At 47.3% G+C, this 20,274-nt stretch overlaps 1 protein-coding gene across 1 annotated transcript in view; it reads left to right on the plus strand.

Moving 5' to 3' along the window:
- The window catches only part of CLSTN2 (calsyntenin 2), a 643,531-nt gene extending 623,509 nt beyond the window's left edge, over positions 1-20,022 (plus strand). Inside the window, exons 11-17 of the mRNA XM_057545313.1 lie at positions 5,297-5,445; positions 9,458-9,675; positions 13,428-13,598; positions 14,093-14,238; positions 14,368-14,491; positions 15,274-15,458; positions 17,386-20,022. Of these exons, the coding sequence (XP_057401296.1) occupies positions 5,297-5,445; positions 9,458-9,675; positions 13,428-13,598; positions 14,093-14,238; positions 14,368-14,491; positions 15,274-15,458; positions 17,386-17,580 (1,188 nt within the window). The 3' untranslated portion in view covers positions 17,581-20,022. The remainder of the gene's footprint in view (positions 1-5,296; positions 5,446-9,457; positions 9,676-13,427; positions 13,599-14,092; positions 14,239-14,367; positions 14,492-15,273; positions 15,459-17,385) is intronic.
- Positions 20,023-20,274: the final 252 nt, after the last annotated feature.

Consider the following 20,274-nt stretch of genomic DNA (forward strand, 5'->3'; position numbering starts at 1 on the left):
TCACAAGACCGCCTGTACTGCAAAGGCCAGCATTCCACCTGTCAACTTCATGGCAGCTGGCCCAGGCAAGCCCCTCATGGCGCATTTCATACAGATATCCTCACACGCAGAGCCTGGGGTTTGATCCTTGGTCTACTGTTTGTATTGTTCCCTCAGTGTTTTGTCAAGCCAGTGAAATCTGTCCTCCAACAGATCCAGAATCTGTCCCCTCTCTGATTCTGGATTTGCTCCCTGCCTCTGCGTGGATCTTCTCTGCTCTGGACCATCCCATGGGGCCACAGTTGCAGGATTCCAAGCACCACAGAACAAATAAACCAAAGATGCTGGACTTAAAAGCCACACATTCTTAGAACTATAAATTAAGAACCATAGCAATTCCTACATAGCAGTCCTGGCCTGTGAAAGAGGAAGTGCTAAATGAAGTGGCACCCAGAGCCGTGGGGAGTGGATGAGGCACATCTGACTCTTTAGAATACCACCTGCTCAGAACCAGTCACTGCAAATGATCCCTTCCCATCCTTAGGGCGCGGCGGGCAAGAACTAGTTCACCGTATGAGAAGTTAATGATAACACACGCGATGTTACGGCGCATCCACTGGGGGCTATTTTAAGCTCATTATCCCTACTCCTCACAACAAATTAAATATTATGACCCCATTTCAGAAATAAGGAGGTTGGGGCTCAGGGACTTGGCCAAAATAAGTCTAGGCTCTTTCCGCCACACGACTCAGATTAGAAGGCATTCTTGAAAATTATTAAAACTGCTTCCTACCTGCCTTTCCTCCTTCATCCCTCACTTCTTTTTTGAATAATGACTAGTATTTTCTCTACTGGCTCCTGGCCTCCTCCCTCCCCTCTGGCTAGTCCAAAAAAGTGAGGGCCTGCCGTGATTAAGGAAACATCCCGTCTACTCACAGGGTCCCACACGGGTTCCTCTTCTCACTTGTTTTCCCCTGTATCATGCATATTTCCGGCTATTTCTCCAGCATATCTGGAGTCATTACATGATCCAAGTGGCTGCTGTTATGTATCCATACGAGACACTGTGGAATCGCCACATTCCTGAAGAATGCACACTTCTGATTTTCATAGCGTCATCCCTGCCAAATTGTCATCTCTAGTGTGGAAGAGGGGGAAAGAGCAAGAACTTTGGGACAAAATCCTCCTAGGTTCAAAGCACAGTACGGATATTCATGACCTGGGTGACCTTGGGCAAGGTACTTTAATCCTTTAAGCCCCAATTTCCTCGTGTGTAAAATGGACTTAGTATTATTTTGTAGTAATGTAAGAATTGAATAACATATATATATTTTATATATCCTTACATATATTTGTATATCAGATTAGCAAAGATACACATAGAGATGAGATATATAGATACAGATACATAGATATAGATATAGATACAGATACAGATCTCCCCTAGAAAACCTGATATCTAGGCTCTCAACAAATCACAGTTCCCTTCTCCTGCTGGGCTGACCTTGCACTTGGCATTGCTGATGCCCCAGCTTCTTTTGAAAAGTAAGCCTGGGTGACAGTTGCAACAGAAGAGCCTCTATTGCAGGGAATCTTCATCTGTCCCAGCCCAGAGGAGCTGGCAGGGAGGGCGAGGTGCCTGGAGGGCCACGGCCAGCCTGTCCTCAAGGAACAGACCAGGACTTTCAGCAGGGACTTCACCGGTGTCCCAGCCTGACTCTTCAGGACAGCTGACCATTCTGCTAAGACCATCTGTCTAACCGCTTCTTGGTTCAAAGAAAGGAACCACTGTGGCTACAGCCCAGCTTTCCAGGGAGAGTGAGTGCTGTCACCTTTTGCTAGGTCCCCAGGAAGCCATCTCCTGCCCCTGTGGAAATGCCAATACCACCCTGTGTCCCGCAAAACCAGAGACCGACCCTCAGTCATGCCATGAAAGACAACGCAAACATACAAGCAAAACCTATTCTAGTGGAGGACTTAATTGATCCTGCAAGAACCATGTTGATGGCTAGCCAGTGCCCACCTCAAGCCCTGTGGCAGTCTTTGGGATGCTCTGGCAGCCAGACTTGGCTAGTATTCACTAGCGATCCAACACATTCCCTAACCCGTCCTCTCCCTAGGAGGCTTCAGTGGGAGTGCCCTCTGCTGATGCCACGGGTTGCTGCCCAGTCCATCCTTCTGGATGAATTGCTTGATTTTCCTGTTCAGCCCTCGTGCACGGCTCGGAGATTGGCCTTCTCTGCAGGGGGCATCATCTTGTCTCATGCTTGTCGTGTACTGGACCCTCTGGATGCTGAAAAAAGTCAGTGGACCTTGCCCTCGAGGTGCTCACAGTCTGCTACGGGGGGCAAACAGACAGACAGACAGACAGCAAAAGCACCAAAAGACTGCTACAGCAGGGGTTGGCAGGGACGGGGAGAGCGCAGAATACATGGAAACTGAAGTGGTATATTTAGAAGAATGACTTTCAAACTGCTCAAATGAGAAATGGATGATCTGTAAAACACTCAGAACTATTGATGATTCACCAGCGTGTGGCATGTCCATGGCTGAGCACGCTAAGCTAGTGAGTCAGCCCCAGCAAGAGAGAGACCAACAAGAGGCCGACTGTAGCGTCACCTGTGCATATGCCCAGGGGCTCCTGAATCCAGCATAGGGAGCAGTGCTTGGGACCAGACATCGCAGCTCAGAGAGACCCTGCTCAGGGCTTTGAGGACAGGAGGAAACTGGATCATAGGGAAAGAAGAACAGTGAGGGCAGTGGGGGACCATTCACTCATTCATCTAACAGGGGCTTCCGGGGCACTAGGACAAGGTTCTGAGATTTGGGGATAACAGTCAGAGCCCCTGTCCTCAGTGAGCTCGTAGTCCTGCACTATAATAATTACACTACCATTTCATAGCACTATAGGAGCTCAGTGGGGACCTAAGTGAGGGAAGCTGGGGAGGCTTCAAGGAGGAGGTAACAATGAAACACTCACATGATAGTTGAAAGAGACAAAGATTGAGCTATCAGTTGGCTGGGGGTCACAATGCAAGGGACTTATTATGCGGGACAATGGCACAACAGTACTCGTGAGATAACTACCTCCCGATAGGGTCCAGACACAGAACAGGAACTCTTGTAAAGACATCCGAGTCATATCAGGGAAAAGCTAATATAGATAGATTTTCCCTTAAAAGCTTGAAAACATACTCAATCTACTTCATGGAAAGAGTAATGTAAAATAAAACTACACTGAGATAGTATTTATCACCTATCAGATGGGCAAAAGTCCCAAGTTTGACAGCATGCTCTGTTGTTGAGGTTTTGAAAGAACATTCTCACACGCTATGAGAGAGAGAGCATATTGGTATAATCCCTAGCAATGGAAAATTTGCAACATTTGTCAAAATTTAAACTGCATATACTCTTTGACCTAGCAATTTCGCTTGTAGGGATTTATTCTACAGATATATTTACACACTTAGGAAATGTTATATATACATATAAGATTATTCATTGTGTCATTATTAGTACAAGACTGGAAATAACCCAATGTTCATATTAGGAGACTGGTTAAATAAATTATTTCATATTAAATAATATTATACAACTTAAAAAAAAATAAAAAATCTCCAAGACAAACGCTAAGTGAAAAAAGCAAAGTACAGTATAGTATGTAACAAGCTACCTTTGGTGTGAGAAAGGAGAAAAATGGGAATCTATATTCATTGATTATATATTCATAAAATGCTTAAGTATAACTGTCAGGATATGCTAGGTTATGCTGCAGTAACAAGAGACTAAAATTTCAGTGAATTATACAGCAATTTTTTATTTTTATTGTGTGCACTTCATGTCCATTAAAGACTGGCTGCAGCTCTTCCCCCCTCACTGTGAGACCCAGGCTGATAGACCATTAGGGAACTTTGCAGATTTCATGGCAGAGGGAGAGGGACGTGGCACCGTGAATTAACTGGCTGTTAAATCTACCACCCGGGTGTGAACCAAACAATACTTCTGCCCGCTTTTTGTTGGCCAAGCAAGTCACATGACCACTATTGAGCGCAACAGGACAAAAATGTATATCCTGTATTGAAGAGTACCGTAAATCACATGATCAAGCCTGTTGACAGGCTTGTATAAGCCTCTCACTGGAAGGGGAAGCAACTAATTATGAACAATAATGCAATTTGTCACTAAGAAATTAATGGAACGGTGATCACCTGTGGGATAAGGTTGGGGAAATTGGTTGGATAGGAAATAGCAATAAGATGGACACTTTCACGTAGCACATATATATATTTGAACTATGTGGAGATATTATCTATTCAAAAATATAAATAATTGTTGGCAAGTAGCCACATAAAAGTATATCCATGTCTCTCTTTCCTATGACATGAATATTGGATACATAATCTGAATCCACAGATAAGTTCCTGACATATTATTGATAGCAGTTCCTAATAATTCTTACTCAGAAGCGTCTCAAGGTCAGTAACTCAGATCAGTACAAAAGCAGTTCTCCATGCTCCATTCAGAGAAGAGTAACTGCTGGGAACACCACAGAAGAGACAAGTCTGGATCTACTTTATCTGGTTTGAGGACCCAAGTGACTCAGTGGGGAGCATCGTAGCCCCTGGGCCTTCACCCAGCGTGGGATACCAGGGACCCAGGACAGGATAGATAGATAACAAACCTAGGGCAGCTGGCAGGCGTGTAAACAGCAAGTGATTAAAGCTCATGGGAAACCAGAGTTTAGCACCTAGAAGGCAAGACCAAGAATCAGATCTAAGACAGAAGGAAGGCCATTAACTTAAAAATGAACTTTAAGGTGGGAAACTAAAAAGATGAGACAGGGGTCAGGAGGTGGAGTGCAGGGTGAATGGGGGAGCAGTTCAAGGCCAAAGTCAAGACAGCAAAAGGAACAAAAGCCCCAGGTTTCCGGGCTATGAGCTGAGGGGGTGGCAGTCCAAGAGCTGAAAGTTTCTGGGAAGGACCCCATGGCAGCCCAGAGCATGAGCCCACCAAAGGCTGGGCCCCAAGAGCACTGTGTCTGGGATTTCAGAATTCATCCTGTGGCTCTCGGTGGTATTACCAGGAGTTTATAATCCGCGGGGAATCTTACAGAGGAGGGTCCCGAAGCCCACCAGAGGGCAGCAGGGATTGCTTGAGGGGTTAAAACAGTTACCTGTGCACACAGCTCCTGCACTTGCAGATGCTCTGAAGATGCCTCTGTGGGCCTTAGTGGCCTTCGCATGGAGATGGAGGGTCTCCGTGAGACTGGGTACATGGTTGATCATTCTCTCCTGTGATACTGCTTTCTGTCTTCCAGTATCATTTCAACCCCTCGCAGTCTGTCCTGGTGATGGAAGGTGATGACATTGGGAACATCAACCATGCCCTCCAGAAGGTCTCCTACATCAACTCCAGGCAGTTCCCAACCGCGGGTGTGCGGCGCCTGAAAGTCTCTTCCAAGGTCCAGTGAGTGGACGCCGGGCAGCCTGGGGCTCAGCCAAGGCATCAGGGATGGTCCCTAGGAATGTTCTCTCGCAAAACAGGATTCACCTCTCTTCAACTATTGGCAGCTTCTCTGCTCTCCCTATGAGGACACCCCAATGGATCTGTGTTCTCTTTTTGTTGTTTCTTTTTTAAGTGAAATATAGTTGACATACAATGTTTTGTTAGTTTCAGGTGTACTGCTTAGTGATCTGATATTTACATACACTATGAAATGATCACTATGATAAGTCTGGTAACCATATGTCCCTATACATAGTTATTACAATGTTATTGACCATATTCCTTATGCTGTATGTTACATCCCTGTGGATTTTTTATTTTATAACTGGAGGTGCGTACCTCTTAATCTCCTTCACCTATTTCACCCCACCCCCAACCCCCTCCCTTCTGGCAACTGCCTGTTCTCTGAATCCATGAGTTTGTTTTTGTTTTGTTTTTTAGATTCCACATATAAGTGAAACCATACGGTCTTTCTCTGTCTGACTTACTTCACTTAGCATAACACCCTCTAGATCTATTTGTGTTGTTGCCAATTGCAAGATTTTATTTTTTTTCTCATGACTTAGTAATATTCCATTGTGTGTGTGTGTGTGTATATATATATATATATATATATATATATACATATACATCATTTATTGTTATTATAGTATTAATGTATGTTAAATATATACTATGTTACAAATATATATCATAAATATATATATACTATATATATATACACATATATATATACATATATACACACACCATAAATATATAAAACCACATCTTCTTTATCCATCCATCTATCCTTGGACAGTTAGGTTGCTTCCATATCTTGGTTAATGTAAATAATGTTGCAATGAACATTAGTGTGTATATATCTTATCGAATTACCATTTTTATTTTCTTCAGGTAAATACCCAGAAGTGAAATTGCTGGATTATATGGCAGTTCTATTTTTAGTTTTGGGGGGGGGAACCTCCATACTGTTTTCCATAGTGGTGGCACGAATTTACATCCCCACCAATAGTGTTTAGGGGTTTCCTTTTCTCTACATGCTTGCCAACACTTTTTATTTTATTTTTGATATTAGCCATTCTGACAGAGGTGAGGTGGTACCTCATTGTGGTTTTGATTCACATTTCCCTGATGATTAGTGATGTTGAACATCTTTTCATGTGTCTGTTGGCCATCTGTATGTCTTCTTTGCAAAAATGTCTGTTCAGGTCCTCTGCCCATCTTTTAATTGGGTTATCTGTTTTTTGCTGTTGAGTTGTATAAATTCTTTGTGTATTTTGGATATTAACCCCTCACTATATAAGATTATTTGCAAATATCTTCTCCTATCATCAGGCTGGCTTTTTAAATTGTTGATAGTTTCCTTCACTGTGCAAAAGCTTTTTAGTTGGATGTAGTCCCATGTGTTTATTTTTGCTTTTGCTTCCATTGCCTGAGGAGACAGATTCAAAAAAATATTGCTAAGACTGATGTCAAAGGGCATACTGCCTATGCTTTCTTCTAGGAGTTTTATGGTTTCATGTCTTACTCATTCTGAGTTTACTTTTGTGTATGGTGTGAGAAAGTAGTCCAGTTTGATTCTTTTGCATGTAGATGTCCAGTTTTCCCAACACCAGTTATTGAAGAAGCTGTCTTTTCCTCATTTTATATTCTTGCCTCCTTTATCATTGATTAATTGACCATATATGCATGGGTTCAGTTCTGAGCTCTCTATTCTGTTCCATTGATTTATGTGTCTGTTTTTTGTGCCAATACCATACTGTTTGGATTACTCTAGCTTGGTAGCATAGTCTGAAGTCAAGAGTGTGATACTTTCAGCTTTGCCCTTCTTTCTCAAGATTGTTTTGGCTATTTGAGATCTTTTATGGTTTTAAACAAATTTTAGAATTATTTATTCTAGTTTGGTGAAAAATACCATTGGCATTTTGATAGAGATTGCATTGAATCTGTAGATTGCCTTGGGTCGTATGGTCATATTAATAATATTAATTCTTCCAATCCATGAGCATGGTATATCTTTCCATTTGTTTGTAATGTCTTTAATTTCTTTCATCAATGTCTTGTAGTTTTCTGAGTAGAGGTCTTCTACCTCCTTGGTTAGATTTATCCCTAGGTATTTTATTCTTTTTGATGCAATTGTAAATGGAATTGTTTTTTAATTTCTTTTTCTGATAGGTTGTTGTCAGTGTACAGAAACGCAACAGATTTCTGTATATTAATGTTGTATCTTGCAACTTACTGAATTAATTTATTAGTTCTAATAGATTTTGGTAGCATCTTTAGGATTTTTCTGTGTATAGTATCATGCTCAACAAATGTTTATTAATTGAATTAAATTAACCAACCTAGCCTTGATAGAGCTCCTAAATACCATGAGTATGCAAGAGAAAGAAAAGGCATGGTTCTTGTCCCCAGGGATCAGAGTTAAATTAAGGAGATGAGACTATCACTGTGACCTTTAAATAACACCCTTACTGGCCTATCCAATCATTTCTCAGCCAAACAGCTGCTTGGGAGGGCAGCTAGGAAGGGGACCCCAGAAAAACTCCTGAGAAGCAGAAAGGGAGTCACCTGGCACCTGGAGCCAGAAGAAGGAACCAGAAAGACAGGAACAAGGGTTGGAAAGATGGGTCTGCTGACTGCCATGTTGCCAGGGCCTGGGACAGATTCTAGGATAAAGTCCACAGATGGCAATTACATTCAACAGTTCTAGTGATGGAGAAAGTGCTCCCACCTCCACACTAAAGGCCACCCCTGGAGGCTGGGGGTAGGGAGCAGGAACCTCCAGGTCAGTGCCACACTGCAGTGAAGAAGAGGGACCAGACTGGCTAGTCTCCAGCTCTAGGACTAGTTTTCCATAAACGGGCAAGGGGAGGGGTGTCCTCTGTAAATGGTAAGGTTGGTGCCACAAAGGCAAAATATCTGGGAGCAGGAGCCCACCACTTACTTCCACACCTTGCCCACCCTGGAGAAGTTGGAGTGTCTCAGCCTACCCTTCCCCCAGGAACTTTGCCAAGGGATGCAAGTTGATGTCTGCCACCAGCTGGTGTCCACCCATCATTCCCAGAGCATCTCTCTAGACCCTGGGGTTCTCCATTTTAGCTTAGGTCTTTGGTCTAGATGATCAGCAGAGAGTGCCAGTGACACACATACTTGATGAGGTCTGATGACACTGTCAGATCTGTCAACATTTACTGAGCTCCAACCATGATGCAGGCTCTTGGGCAGCTTCCTATCTACATGTCATCTGCATTTAAGCCTTACTACTATAAGGTAATTAACTATTCATCCCCACTGTATAGATGAAGAGACTGAGGCCCACAGGAGTCGTGCTCCTTGCCCAGAGCCTCCCAGCCCAGGAATGGCAGAGCCAGGCACGGACCCTTGCCTGTCTCACTTCCGAGGCTTTGCTCTTGTTGTCACACCACTCTGGCTCCCAGATATTTTTGTGGCAGTGTATCAGGAAAAAGGAGTACGATTACAATAGCAGTCTGCTGGCACATCTGGAAGAGGCACCGCACTTGTGTGATATCCTTGTAGACAGAGAACATATACGCTGTTCCGGCAGGCAGGAGAGTTTAGCCCTGCGGTCTCACTCAGTAAGATGGCTGTAACTAACCAGCGAGACGACAATTTATTTACCAAATCCTTATGCACATAACAAGCAGTTGCTGTCTAATTAATGTTGCCATTGATTGCTTTGTTAAAGGATAGTTAAAGGTCTAATGGTTACTTGTTGCTGGTATAGAAAATTCCTATTTCACCCAGGAGCTAATCTTTTCAAGTCCCTAGATTGCTAGTAGTTTTAACTAAAATGCGACTTTGAATCTGAATGTCTGTTGACATCCTCAGAGGCTCTCGGGCAGTCAGGATGTCTCGTCGAGGACTAGAGGTGGCTGTATGTAGCTTTGTCCGTGGCCGGATGATTCCAGGGTTTGCTCTTCAGTTGCCGTGACTGCTGTTTTCCCAGGTGCTTTGGAGAAGATGTGTGTATCAGCCTCCCCGACGTGGACGCCTACGTGATGGTGCTGCAGGCCGTCGAGCCCCAGATCACCCTCCATGGCACGGACCGCATCTGGAGACCCACTGCCCAGTTTGAAAGCACCAAAGGGGTGACCCTCTTCCCCGACATCAAGATTGTGAGCACCTTCACCAAAGCCGAGGACCCCGGTGACTTGAAGACCACAGGTACAGGCACACACTGGGTTGGGGTGGGTGGAACCTTAAATTCTCACGTAAAGTATGATTCTCATCAATCACACTTCAGGACAACTGAGATATTGTTCACCATAGTGGGGTAATTTATGATAACGGAACAAAAAAGCCTGGAAACAATGCAGATAAATAACAGAGAGGAATGAATGGCTTAGCAAATTGTGGTACCCCCATAGAAGAGGTATGATGTTGGAGGGAAGGCACTTATGCAAACAGTAAGTTAAAAAAAAAAGCAAGATGCAAATTACAGAGTAGCTACGTGTAGAGTGATTGCAACTCTGTCAAGAAAAAAAATATGTAGAAAAATGCCCAGAAGGAAACACACCTAATGCTAACAGTGATATTCTCTGAGAAGCAGAAAAAGAGCCAATTTGTTTCTGCTCCCCTTCACTTCTCTACAACTGCAAAATGTTCTGTAGTACACATGTATTATTTTGGTAATGAGAAGAGAAGTTAAAGAAGCATGAAGAAAAAAATAGAGCTGCATCTTAATATATACCCCGTAAAAGTCTCCTTCAGCAATATCACTCTCAACTCTCAGGGAACTTTCCAGTTGCTTTTTCTAACAGTTTCATTGTTGGGAGGGCTGTTCAGTAAAAGTAATTTGAATTGTCTGCCAGGAAGAAACACTGAGTTGCACTGAAGATACATAGTATTCGGCTGGTGGGGGGAGAGGGATGGAAGGATATGGAAGGAAGGCAGGAAAACCTGGGGCCCAGATCTACGGGGGGAATACGAATTTGAGAACCATCCTTTGCTGCCTCCTCCAAAAGAATGTTTTCAACTCTCCCTCTCCCCCTCCCCCTCCCAAAGCAGCTGCTAACGATGTGCTAGTGCCAGTGGGCCTGAGTCCCTGAAGGGCTGCTTCTATAATAATCCTAACTACCCACTGCCTTAAACCACGCTGGTCCCCAGCAAATGGGATGCCTGGCAAGACAGCCCTTCTTAGCTCACAAAAATAGATGGTGTTATACCACCTGTCTGGGCAGGACCATGTCCCAGTTACACTCCAAGGTGCATTAGGTCGTGTGATCTTCCCTCTTGCCCTCATCTGTGGCTAATATCAGACAGGAGAAGGAAGGGCCTCCGACTGCGGTGGCTGCAGGCCGTAGCTGAGAGTATCTGGATTCCCGAGGCCTGACATCAGCCTATAGGCAACGCAGGGACAAGCAATTATCTGGGTCCACATCTCACCTTCTGTTTATGAGAGGTGCATGCAGACTGCATAGCCAAGTGCCCGAGAGCTATTGTTAGTACTTTTTAAATTTCACTTATATCGTTGTAAGAATAATCATTATTATGGGTGCCGTAAACAAGCAGGCTAATGGCATCTGCCACCCGTGACCCTCTCCACCACCATCTTCTGCCCTCATCGACTCACTCTTTGTGCTGTTTCAGTACCAATGACACCACACCCCTCTCTCCCTCTGTGTTAGCTTACATGTCTACTCACTCTCTACCCTCGGCCTGGAAGGTCTCTCTCTGTCCCGTTCCCCATTATTGCTGACAAAAATCTCTACCTTCAACCCCTCTTCCAGAAGACCCCAGGCTGGTACTGTACACGCCCAACCACTCTGTATGCTTCCAGCCACTAGCACTCTCTCTCACACACATTGGCGAGCCCTCGGTGGTGATTATCTGTTTATTAAACCAGACAAGGATCTCCTCCAGGGCCCAACTTATTGATTTGCCAGTAAGTCCCTTAGCCCAGTACAGTCCCTTCAGCACAGTGGAAATCAGGGAAACTGATGGAAGATTTTGTCCATATGCAAGCACAAGAGAATGAGAGAAAATGGTGGGGTGAACACGGCCCCTACCTAGGGTGAGCAATCAGTCAGCAGTTGGGTCATAGGAGCCAGGATGGCCCAACCTGACCTGACAAGAGTACGGCTCCCAAGAAAACCCAGAAACCACAAGCCATTTGAAAGAGAGATATACGTGTACCATTATTAATGACAGACTTCGTTAAGTGTATATTAATGTGCTTTTAGATTTTGCCAACGCTACACGAAGCCATTGAGATTGGCAAGCATTTAAAAAGTAAGTGTACAAAATTATTTATAACAACATATATCCATTGAGAGCAAAAAATGTTTCTGGTATCCCTTAAAAATTAAACAAAATAAAACAATTATTTAAAATAGCTCTCTCACTTTTTGTGAATCCTTTTAAAATTTGTTTTCATAAATGTTTTATCACGCACAAAATACACCAGTCTGCTTAATGAGTAAATATACTTATTTAAATGATCTCTAGTTCACAGATTTTTCAATAAAAGCCCGCAAGATCAAAAATATTCGAAGACCACCGACCCAGACGTTGAGACTTTCACAAAGTGTGGGATCAGAAAGTCGTGGTTGCCATCCAGCTCCTCCCCTGTTGTCTGTGTGACCCCAGGCAATCCACCCCACCCCACCCCATGGACTGTCCATTCCCCCATCAGTAAAATGGGAAAATAGTAATAGTACCCCCTCTAGTGTCTGTCTGTTAGGATTTCCTTTGCACTGTGCCTAGTGTATAGCAAGGACTCCATAACTACTAATCACTTTTATTTTAAAGTAGGATTTTCATTTAGGACTGCCAACCTGTCCAGCATTCAAATACTCAGACACTCCTCTGGGAAACTTGGGGTCATAGTATCAGGCAAGGACAGCTAGGCTGTCCAGGAACCAGAAAGACAGGAACAAGGGTTGGAAAGATGGGTCTGCTGACTGCCATGTTGCCGGGGCCTGGGACAGATGCCAGGATAAAGTCCACAGACGGCAATTACATTCAACAGTTCTAGTGATGGAGAAAGTGCTCCCACCTCCACACTAAAGGCCACCCCTGGAGGCTGGGGGTAGGGAGCAGGCATCTCCAGGTCAGCGCCACACTGCAGTGAAGAAGAGGGACCAGACTGGCTAGTCTCCAGCCTTAGGACCAGGCTTCCATAAACGGGCAAGGGGAGGGGTGTCCTCTGTAAATGGTAGGGTTGGTGCCACAAAGGCAAAAACTCTGGGAGCAGGAGCCCACCACTTACTTCCACACCTTGCCCACCCTGGAGAAGAGGATGGAGTGTCTCCGCCTACCCTTTCCCCAGGAACTTTGCCAAGGGATGCAACAGTTTGCCAACTAGACTAACCAATTTACTTATTTAATTGTATCACCAGTGCAGCTCCACTTGAGCAATGTGTCGTCATACTGCTCCATGCCAGCCCCTCAGATACTGAAGAGTTAGTCACACCAAGCGCTTCTGCCCTTGAGAAGCGCAGAGTCCACTGGGAGAGACAGAGACACACACCATGACCATGCGGGGAAAGCTATGAGAGCCTGGTGGAGGGGCACTCATCTCTGGTCCCAAAGGAGACCAATCCTTCTTGAGCATCTATCCTGTGCAACACATTGTTCTCAATCCTCTCAATGCCCTTACCCTCTTTACAGATAAGCAAATTGAGGGGTAGGTGGTTTCTCTAATACTATACGGCTTCTCAGGAGCAGCGCTGGTATTCAAATTCACATCTTTTGACTGCTGTGTTCACGCTCTTCACATAAATTCGTGCCGCCCAGCCTCAAGGGCTGCCTGGACATCCGTCCGAGCAGTGGAGGTGATATTTGGGATCACCCAGCCTCTCCTCCTGACCCAGCCTGAACCTGGGGTTCAGTCACGGAGGAGGAGGAGGAAGTGTCAGGGCCATGATCTGAGCTGTCCTCACTCCTGTGTTTTCCACGTGTCTGTCTTCCCACAGCCCCCAAACCAGCAGTTTTTGAAGAAATGCTTCACAACTTAGATTTCTGTGACATATTAGTGCTGGGAGGGGACTTGGACCCCAAACAGGAGTGCTTGGAGCTCAACCACAGTGAGCTCCACCAGCGACACCTGGACGCCACCAACTCCACGGCCGGCTACTCCATCTACGGTAAGGCCGTGCTCTGTCCTGCACCCAGTGGTCCCTTCTCAGTGGCCTTGTCCAGGGAGTCATGAGTGTGATGGCAGCTCCACCTCCTGTGGAGGTGGGTCAGGAGGGAACTCTTGACCTCAAAGCGTGGACTTCTAGCCCCTCCTTTAGCAAGCTACTCCAGTGTCCTGGGGACTTGGCTCCCGTTCCACTCCTGGGGAAATCTGTAGAAACTAGGCAGGTGCCTGCTCTTATCATGTTTGATCTCAGCAAGTATTAAAGCAACATTTGGCAGATTGAGGCCAAACATTCTGGTCAGAGCCCAATCTAGGTGGAAAGTCTGTGCTTCAGTTTAATTGGCTCCTTAGAATGTCTGCACTGGCATATTGTCTGCCCCTAAACACCCTGAGCCCTTACCCTCACCGACTTCAGGAGACCCACACCTCCAGCAGCTGCAGCCTGTCTCCCCAGCCCCTCTTCTGCCTTCTTATGACAGGTGTGGTCTCTTGACACAGGTGTGGGCTCCATGAGCCGCTATGAGCAGGTGCTACGTCACATCCGCTACCGCAACTGGCGTCCAGCTGCCCTGGAGGCCCGGAGGTTCAGGATCAAGTGCTCGGAACTCAATGGGCGCTACACTAGCAATGAGTTCAACTTGGAGGTGAGTGAGTCCTGCAGTGGTGAGGGAAGCCCGGCCCGCCCATTCATTCACTTCGTTTATTCGGGAGAAATGGAGCCACTGGTCCACCTGCCACTCCCGGTCCACAGCATCTCTCCCTGCTCTTCTCAGGTCAGCGTCCTCCATGAGGTCAGAGTCTCAGACAAGGAGCACGTCAACCACCTCATCGTGCAGCCGCCCTTCCTCCAGTCTGTCCACCACCCGGAGTCCCAGACTAGCATCCAGCGCAGTTCAGGTAAGTCACCTGGGAGGAGGGACCTCAGGACACCAGGTGCTGATTGTGACTCAAGACCGTCCACTCAACAGACAGTTAGGGTGCAGCAGCCAGAGGCGCCCAGAACTGAAGGAGGTGCCCGGCCGTGGAGAAGCTATGGGCCTGGCTCTGAGGCACTCACGGCCTCAGGAGGGAGCAGGTCAAGTACACAAGAAGTTATCAGAAATGTATAATAGCACATGCTCTACAAAGGGCTGGGGTAAAATTTTGCAAGTCCTTTTAGACCCAACTCAAAGCTACATGCTGTATGTAGCCTTCCCTGAGCCCCTCACACATGCTCACACACACGTATGCACCATATTGCAAAGTCTCCCACGCTTACTTCTGTTCCAGTACCTTCCATATTGTCTCCCTATCTGGTGGGCACTTTGGTCTGTCCCGACTGAACTCCACAGTTTCTAGCTCTCGGGGGGAGGGGAAGGGGGCTGCCCTACACTTTGATGGAAAAAGCAAGAGATCAAAGAGAATGTGCACTTATTGAGCACCTACTATGTGCCGCTGTGGAAATTCACATAGATGATTTCATTTGCTCCTCACAACTACCCATGGGATAGGAATGATGAAGTCTACTATATAGATGAAAAAAGTGAAGCCCAGACAGAGTAAGGTTCCGACCCAGAGCTCTCCAACTGGGCAGTGTAGGGCCGATTTTAACCTACACGTGGATGTTTCAATCGTGTTCCATCCCAAGGGTGAGCTAGTCGCTTGCTCACCACGTCCTGCGAATTCCTTCCTCATTGCAGTGGTCCCGAGCATTGCCACGGTGGTCATCATCATCTCCGTGTGCATGCTGGTGTTTGTCGTGGCCATGGGCATGTACCGGGTCCGGATCGCCCACCAGCACTTCACCCAGGAGTCTGAGGCTGCCAAGGAAGCCGAGATGGATTGGGACGATTCGTCACTTACTATCACGGTCAACCCCATGGAGGTAACAATCCTCCCGCGGGGGCTGGGAGCTCAGAGCGGGATGCTTCTCCCCCACCCAGCTCCATCCTTCCTGTGGCAGAAGCCCTGCCCAGCTAGCCCAGCCCCACTGGTCCTTCCCTTCTCTGGGCTCCTCCAGCCCTCTCAACCTGCATGAGCCACACTTACCCACCAAATGCATTCACTGCTTAAAAACGTGGGAATTGCTCTCACCCAGCAAACAAAACCAGACATTTCTTAAGGCAAGCAGTCATGTGGTGTCTGTCCCTGGCCTCCCCCGTAGTATTTAGCTCAGAGCTGACTCACTCTCAGGGACTCAGTATTGAATTTTTGATTAGCTACCAGTATAAATTAGTTGGCTTTGCTCCATCTGCCTGCAGAACTCACTTAAAGACTCAGAATATGTTAATACAAAAACCCAAAGGTAATACCTGCCATTTATTGAGCCCCCATCATGCCAGCACTGCACGGGGTCCTCAATACGCACCACCTCACTTAATCTTCCCAGCAACCTGTGACGTGGGAGTCACCCTCCTCATTCACCAAGGTAGGACCAACTCAGAGAGGGAAAGTAAAGTACTCAAACTCCCAGAGCTGGTAATGGCACCACCAGTATGCAAACTCACGCCTGTCTGATTCTAAAGTTATCTTTCCAGTTGGCCATCAGCCCCCAGAATCCACCCATGAGTGTCCAAATGCCCCTGGTCTGGACATACGACTATCAAGAAAAGCCGCTTCTGTCGGGCCCTTTGGTCTGCCCATGGCTGCTGGGTGGGGGGAAAGGCAGGAGTAAGAAAGCGAGGGAGTCAATGGCCATCAGGAGGAGTCACTGAGGAATGAAAAGAAAAGTATCCCAGCCAGTCCCCAGTTTCCCCGCCTCACCTGGCCTCCTGCTCCAACTTCAGAGCCGGCGTGCCAATGCAGGTCAGCTCGTCCCAGCGTGTGCTGTAGGTATAGGGCTGAGCGCACCACTGTGCGGACCCCAGCATTTCCACCTTCAAAGAGCTGAGCCTTGGGCCTAGGAGGCAAGATCATGATGCCTGGAGCAGTCTGAGTACCCGGCCAGAGCGTGCTCACCAAGGGCTAACCTGGCGATGCCTGCAGTCAGTGAAGCGTGAGCAGGGAGAACCTTTGGGGCTGTCCAGGGAAGATTTCTTGGAGCCTAAGAGAGGCCTTGAAGAATGAGTAGGATCTGGGGGAGGCAAAGGTAGAAGAGAAAACACTCCAGAGATGGGATGTAACCAAGCATGGTCTCACATCTTTTATGGCTGCTTTATGAACTCAAAACATAAATCCAGAAATAAGATTTGACTGGAATTGCCAGAAAGCTGGGGGGAGATGGAGGGGACTGGAAAAGCGTGGGGTAGAGCTTGAGGACATAAGTCCGGGGGTGAGGGGCAGGTGTGGAAAATGAGGACCGTGAACTTTGTCCTTCTGAAAGGAGTATTTTTGAGGGGCGGCACACCTGAGTCTTGGCTTAGAAGACCTTCTGCTCCCAGAGACATGATTTTCCCACCTGGAAGAGGGGTACAAGCTTAAATGCTATCCTCGCATTGAGAAGCAAGTCACTAAAGACTTGGAAACCTATGTAGATAGGTTTCAGAAATGCCAGAAAACAAACTTTGGCCCGAAAGCATCGCTGAATGATGAATGGGATCGGCTTAAATGTCCAATGTTTAAAACACAACGATTTACCTTGAGTTTGTGTTTTGGAATTTGCCATTGCTTGTCTTTGTCCTTAGCCCTCCGATTGGTCTTTCACCAAAGGACTTCCCTTCCAGAAAGCCCATCTCCCGGCCCAAGGGTTTAGCATCAAGGGAAGGAGTTCCAAGGGGCCCTAAATGTCTCCTTAATGGAGGGAGAAACTTAAGCTCCAGCGTGGCTTCCGTTTGATCCCTGATGAGCGTTTCCCTTCTCTCCCTGCCATCCAGAAACACGGAGCCCCGGGGCGTGGGGAAGATGAGACCGAGGAAGAGGAGGAGGAGGAAGACCTAAGCTCGAGCAGCAGCGACTCCGAGGGCAGTGGCGAGGAGGAGGAGGAGGACGGGGTGGGCAGGGGCAGACACGGGCAGAGCGGAGCCAGGCAAGCCCAGCTGGAGTGGGACGACTCCACCCTCCCCTACTAGTGCCCGGCTGTCTGCGCCCGCCCACGTGTCCCTTCTGGAAGCCCCGCCCCGATGTACGCCCCAGCCTATCACGTCGCCTCTGATTTCTATGACAGGTCCCGGCAGGCCTTCCCCAGCATCCTGGAACCCACCCTTTACGCCTTGGGTACTCCCAGCTCTGGGGCGGTTCTCAGAAGCCCAGCGTCATCCTCCCTGGGGACTTCAGGGGGGACTTTGTCCTGTGGCCCCCACTTCTCTTGCCCTGGGCTCACCCAGCAGCCTGTCAGTGGATCCGTGGGTACCGTGTTTGCTCTTCCCTGCAGGGGAGAAGGTCAGCCTTTCTGTCGCTCCCCTACCTGGGCTCCCAGGGCCCTGAGGTTCCAACCCACCGTGCAGGCACTGACTCCGCGGTGTCTCCACACCGACCATCAGGTTCTTCGCACCTGACTCTCCAGGCTGCTTCCTACAAGCAGGATGGTCAGACTCCACACACCCGAGGTCTAAGTCCTCAACGCTTCAAAGGGACGTCCGTACCGAGGTGGAATTAAGTTTGCAGGGAAAGGTTCGCCTAGGCTTCCCCCGCTGCTCCCCACCGCCACACACACGTGCTCTCCCATTTTGGAGAGCCTTTCCCTTTGTCCTTTTTGCGGCCACAGAAGCTCATATGAAAAGTCCGAAACCAAGAACAGGCCCTTGGCCACAGCAGGGCCTGGTTCCAGCCAAAGTTCTCTGAGAACCTGCCTTCCTGGCAGCCGCTGAGACCCACGGTGCTGCCCTGCTGGGAGCTCCCACCACACGACACCATGAGAGCCAGGAAGCACTGCACATAGCCACTGCCCTGGGTGACAGCTGTGACAAGCCTACAGCCAGGGACCAGAAGGAAGGGCTTCATGGTGGACGCAGAGCTGGGTGACAGGGGTGGCTGGGCTCTCCCGGGCCAGAGGGAGACCCCAAGGTTGACAAGGCTCTCACTGTCTAGTCTTAGGGTCCCTCGTCCCCTAGTTCACAGTTTTGCCTCTTGAGAAGATACACTCCTCTTGGATGTTTTGGAACAAGCATGAACAGCGCTGAGTCTAAAATAAGAGTTTGGAGATTTAACTGCTAGAAATTAGAAGCATCTTTGCCATAATAACAGCTTCTTTCTTCTTCTCAGAAAAGGAGCAATGCTTTGGGTGGAGGGCAAATATATCCAAAAACCATTTCCTTCTTTTCTTCTTCTTTGTTTTAATAAGGAAACCTTTTCCATCTCCATCTTAACATGGACACTTTCGGAGGAGAAGTGTTGCTATAGTAACTGGTCTGTGATCTTTTCTGGCCGAGAGCATAGCAGGCAAGAGCTAGGGCTGTTCGAGGACTTCCATGAGGCTCTAAGAACGTCTTTGTTTCGAATCTCTTGGGCTTTTTTTGTCCTCAGTATGTATGATCCGTCCCCTCTCTCCCCTACCCCAACCCCCAGCCCATCCCGTACTGGCACGGACACAGAGCTGGTCCCAAGGCACAGGGTATTCAGGTTCAAAAGAAGGTTCGGAATCTGTTTATCCTACTCCCTGTGTCAGAGAGACACAGCTACTCTCCTACTCAGAGAGAGCTTAGGAAGGGGGACCACCATCCATGTCTTTTAGTCTGACCTCCACCCAGTGAGGATCCGTGACAGGTCTTTGCAACCTTCTGATTTGAGGAAACCACCTTAGGCAGCCTTTTCCTTCGCCTAAAGTGTTTTTTGCATCTGTTTCCTCCTTTGAGCCTCACAATAATCCCATGAGGGAGTGGGGAACGCCTGTTGTTAGACCCATTTTCATGACGAGTAAACTGAGGTTCAGAGATTCAACATCTTGCTCAGAGTCGTTCCGAGGCATAGACAAGACGGGACTCCCCACTCCTGGCCCAGTGTCTACCACCCTGATTCTACCTATTCTTATTCACGCAGCTAACAGGCATTGCTGAGGACCTACTACGTGCTAAGCGCTCTACCAGCAGCTGTGGGAAAGGGAGAAAGCGGAAGAAGCTCCTCCCTCAGAGGACTTGATAGGTGCAGAGGAGAAACAGTCAGGCATAGAAATCATATAAGAGACAAATGCAGAGGGAGGGAGAGGAGAAGTCACAGGAAGAAGAGGGACACATTCGCAAACTCTACCCATGCTCTGATTTTCCCCTCCTTAGAAAAGACACTGGCAGAAGTTTGGGGTTTTATATTCATTGAATGGAAATAGACACCTCTGTGAATTTTCCCAGTCAAATAGCCCTTTTCTATCAGGCAGGGTCTGCACATCTACAAGGAGAAAATCTTGGATTTTGAGTCCTCACAGTCCCCTTAGTTAAATAAAAAGAGACTTTTTAGCCGGGCATTTAGGAGCTAACAGAATTCTTCCAAAATTAAGGCAGTAAAATGAGTACTGTATTTATAGGTTTAAAGCCAATTCTTTTAGAATTGGATTTTGATTTAAAATATTTAAGTCCGGTGTTCATGCGAGTGCTTTCTTCTGCTAGGTCTTTCGGTCTGGCTGCGGTGGGGAAGGTGGTCTGGTGCCCTCCACCTGCCTGCTATGGCTACACCACTTATTCACGGCTCAGTGAGCTGCTTGGGGCATGTGAAACCATTTCGTGGGTTTTTCAGGGCTGGGGGAGGCGGGGGGAGGGAACAGGTGAAAGTGGAGCTTGGCCAGGGCAGCAGAGTTGATTCATTTGTGACTGGACTCATATGTAGAGAAACAATGG

This window comes from Balaenoptera acutorostrata, chromosome 4 (assembly GCF_949987535.1).
Source record: "Balaenoptera acutorostrata chromosome 4, mBalAcu1.1, whole genome shotgun sequence".
Lineage (NCBI taxonomy): Eukaryota > Metazoa > Chordata > Mammalia > Artiodactyla > Balaenopteridae > Balaenoptera > Balaenoptera acutorostrata.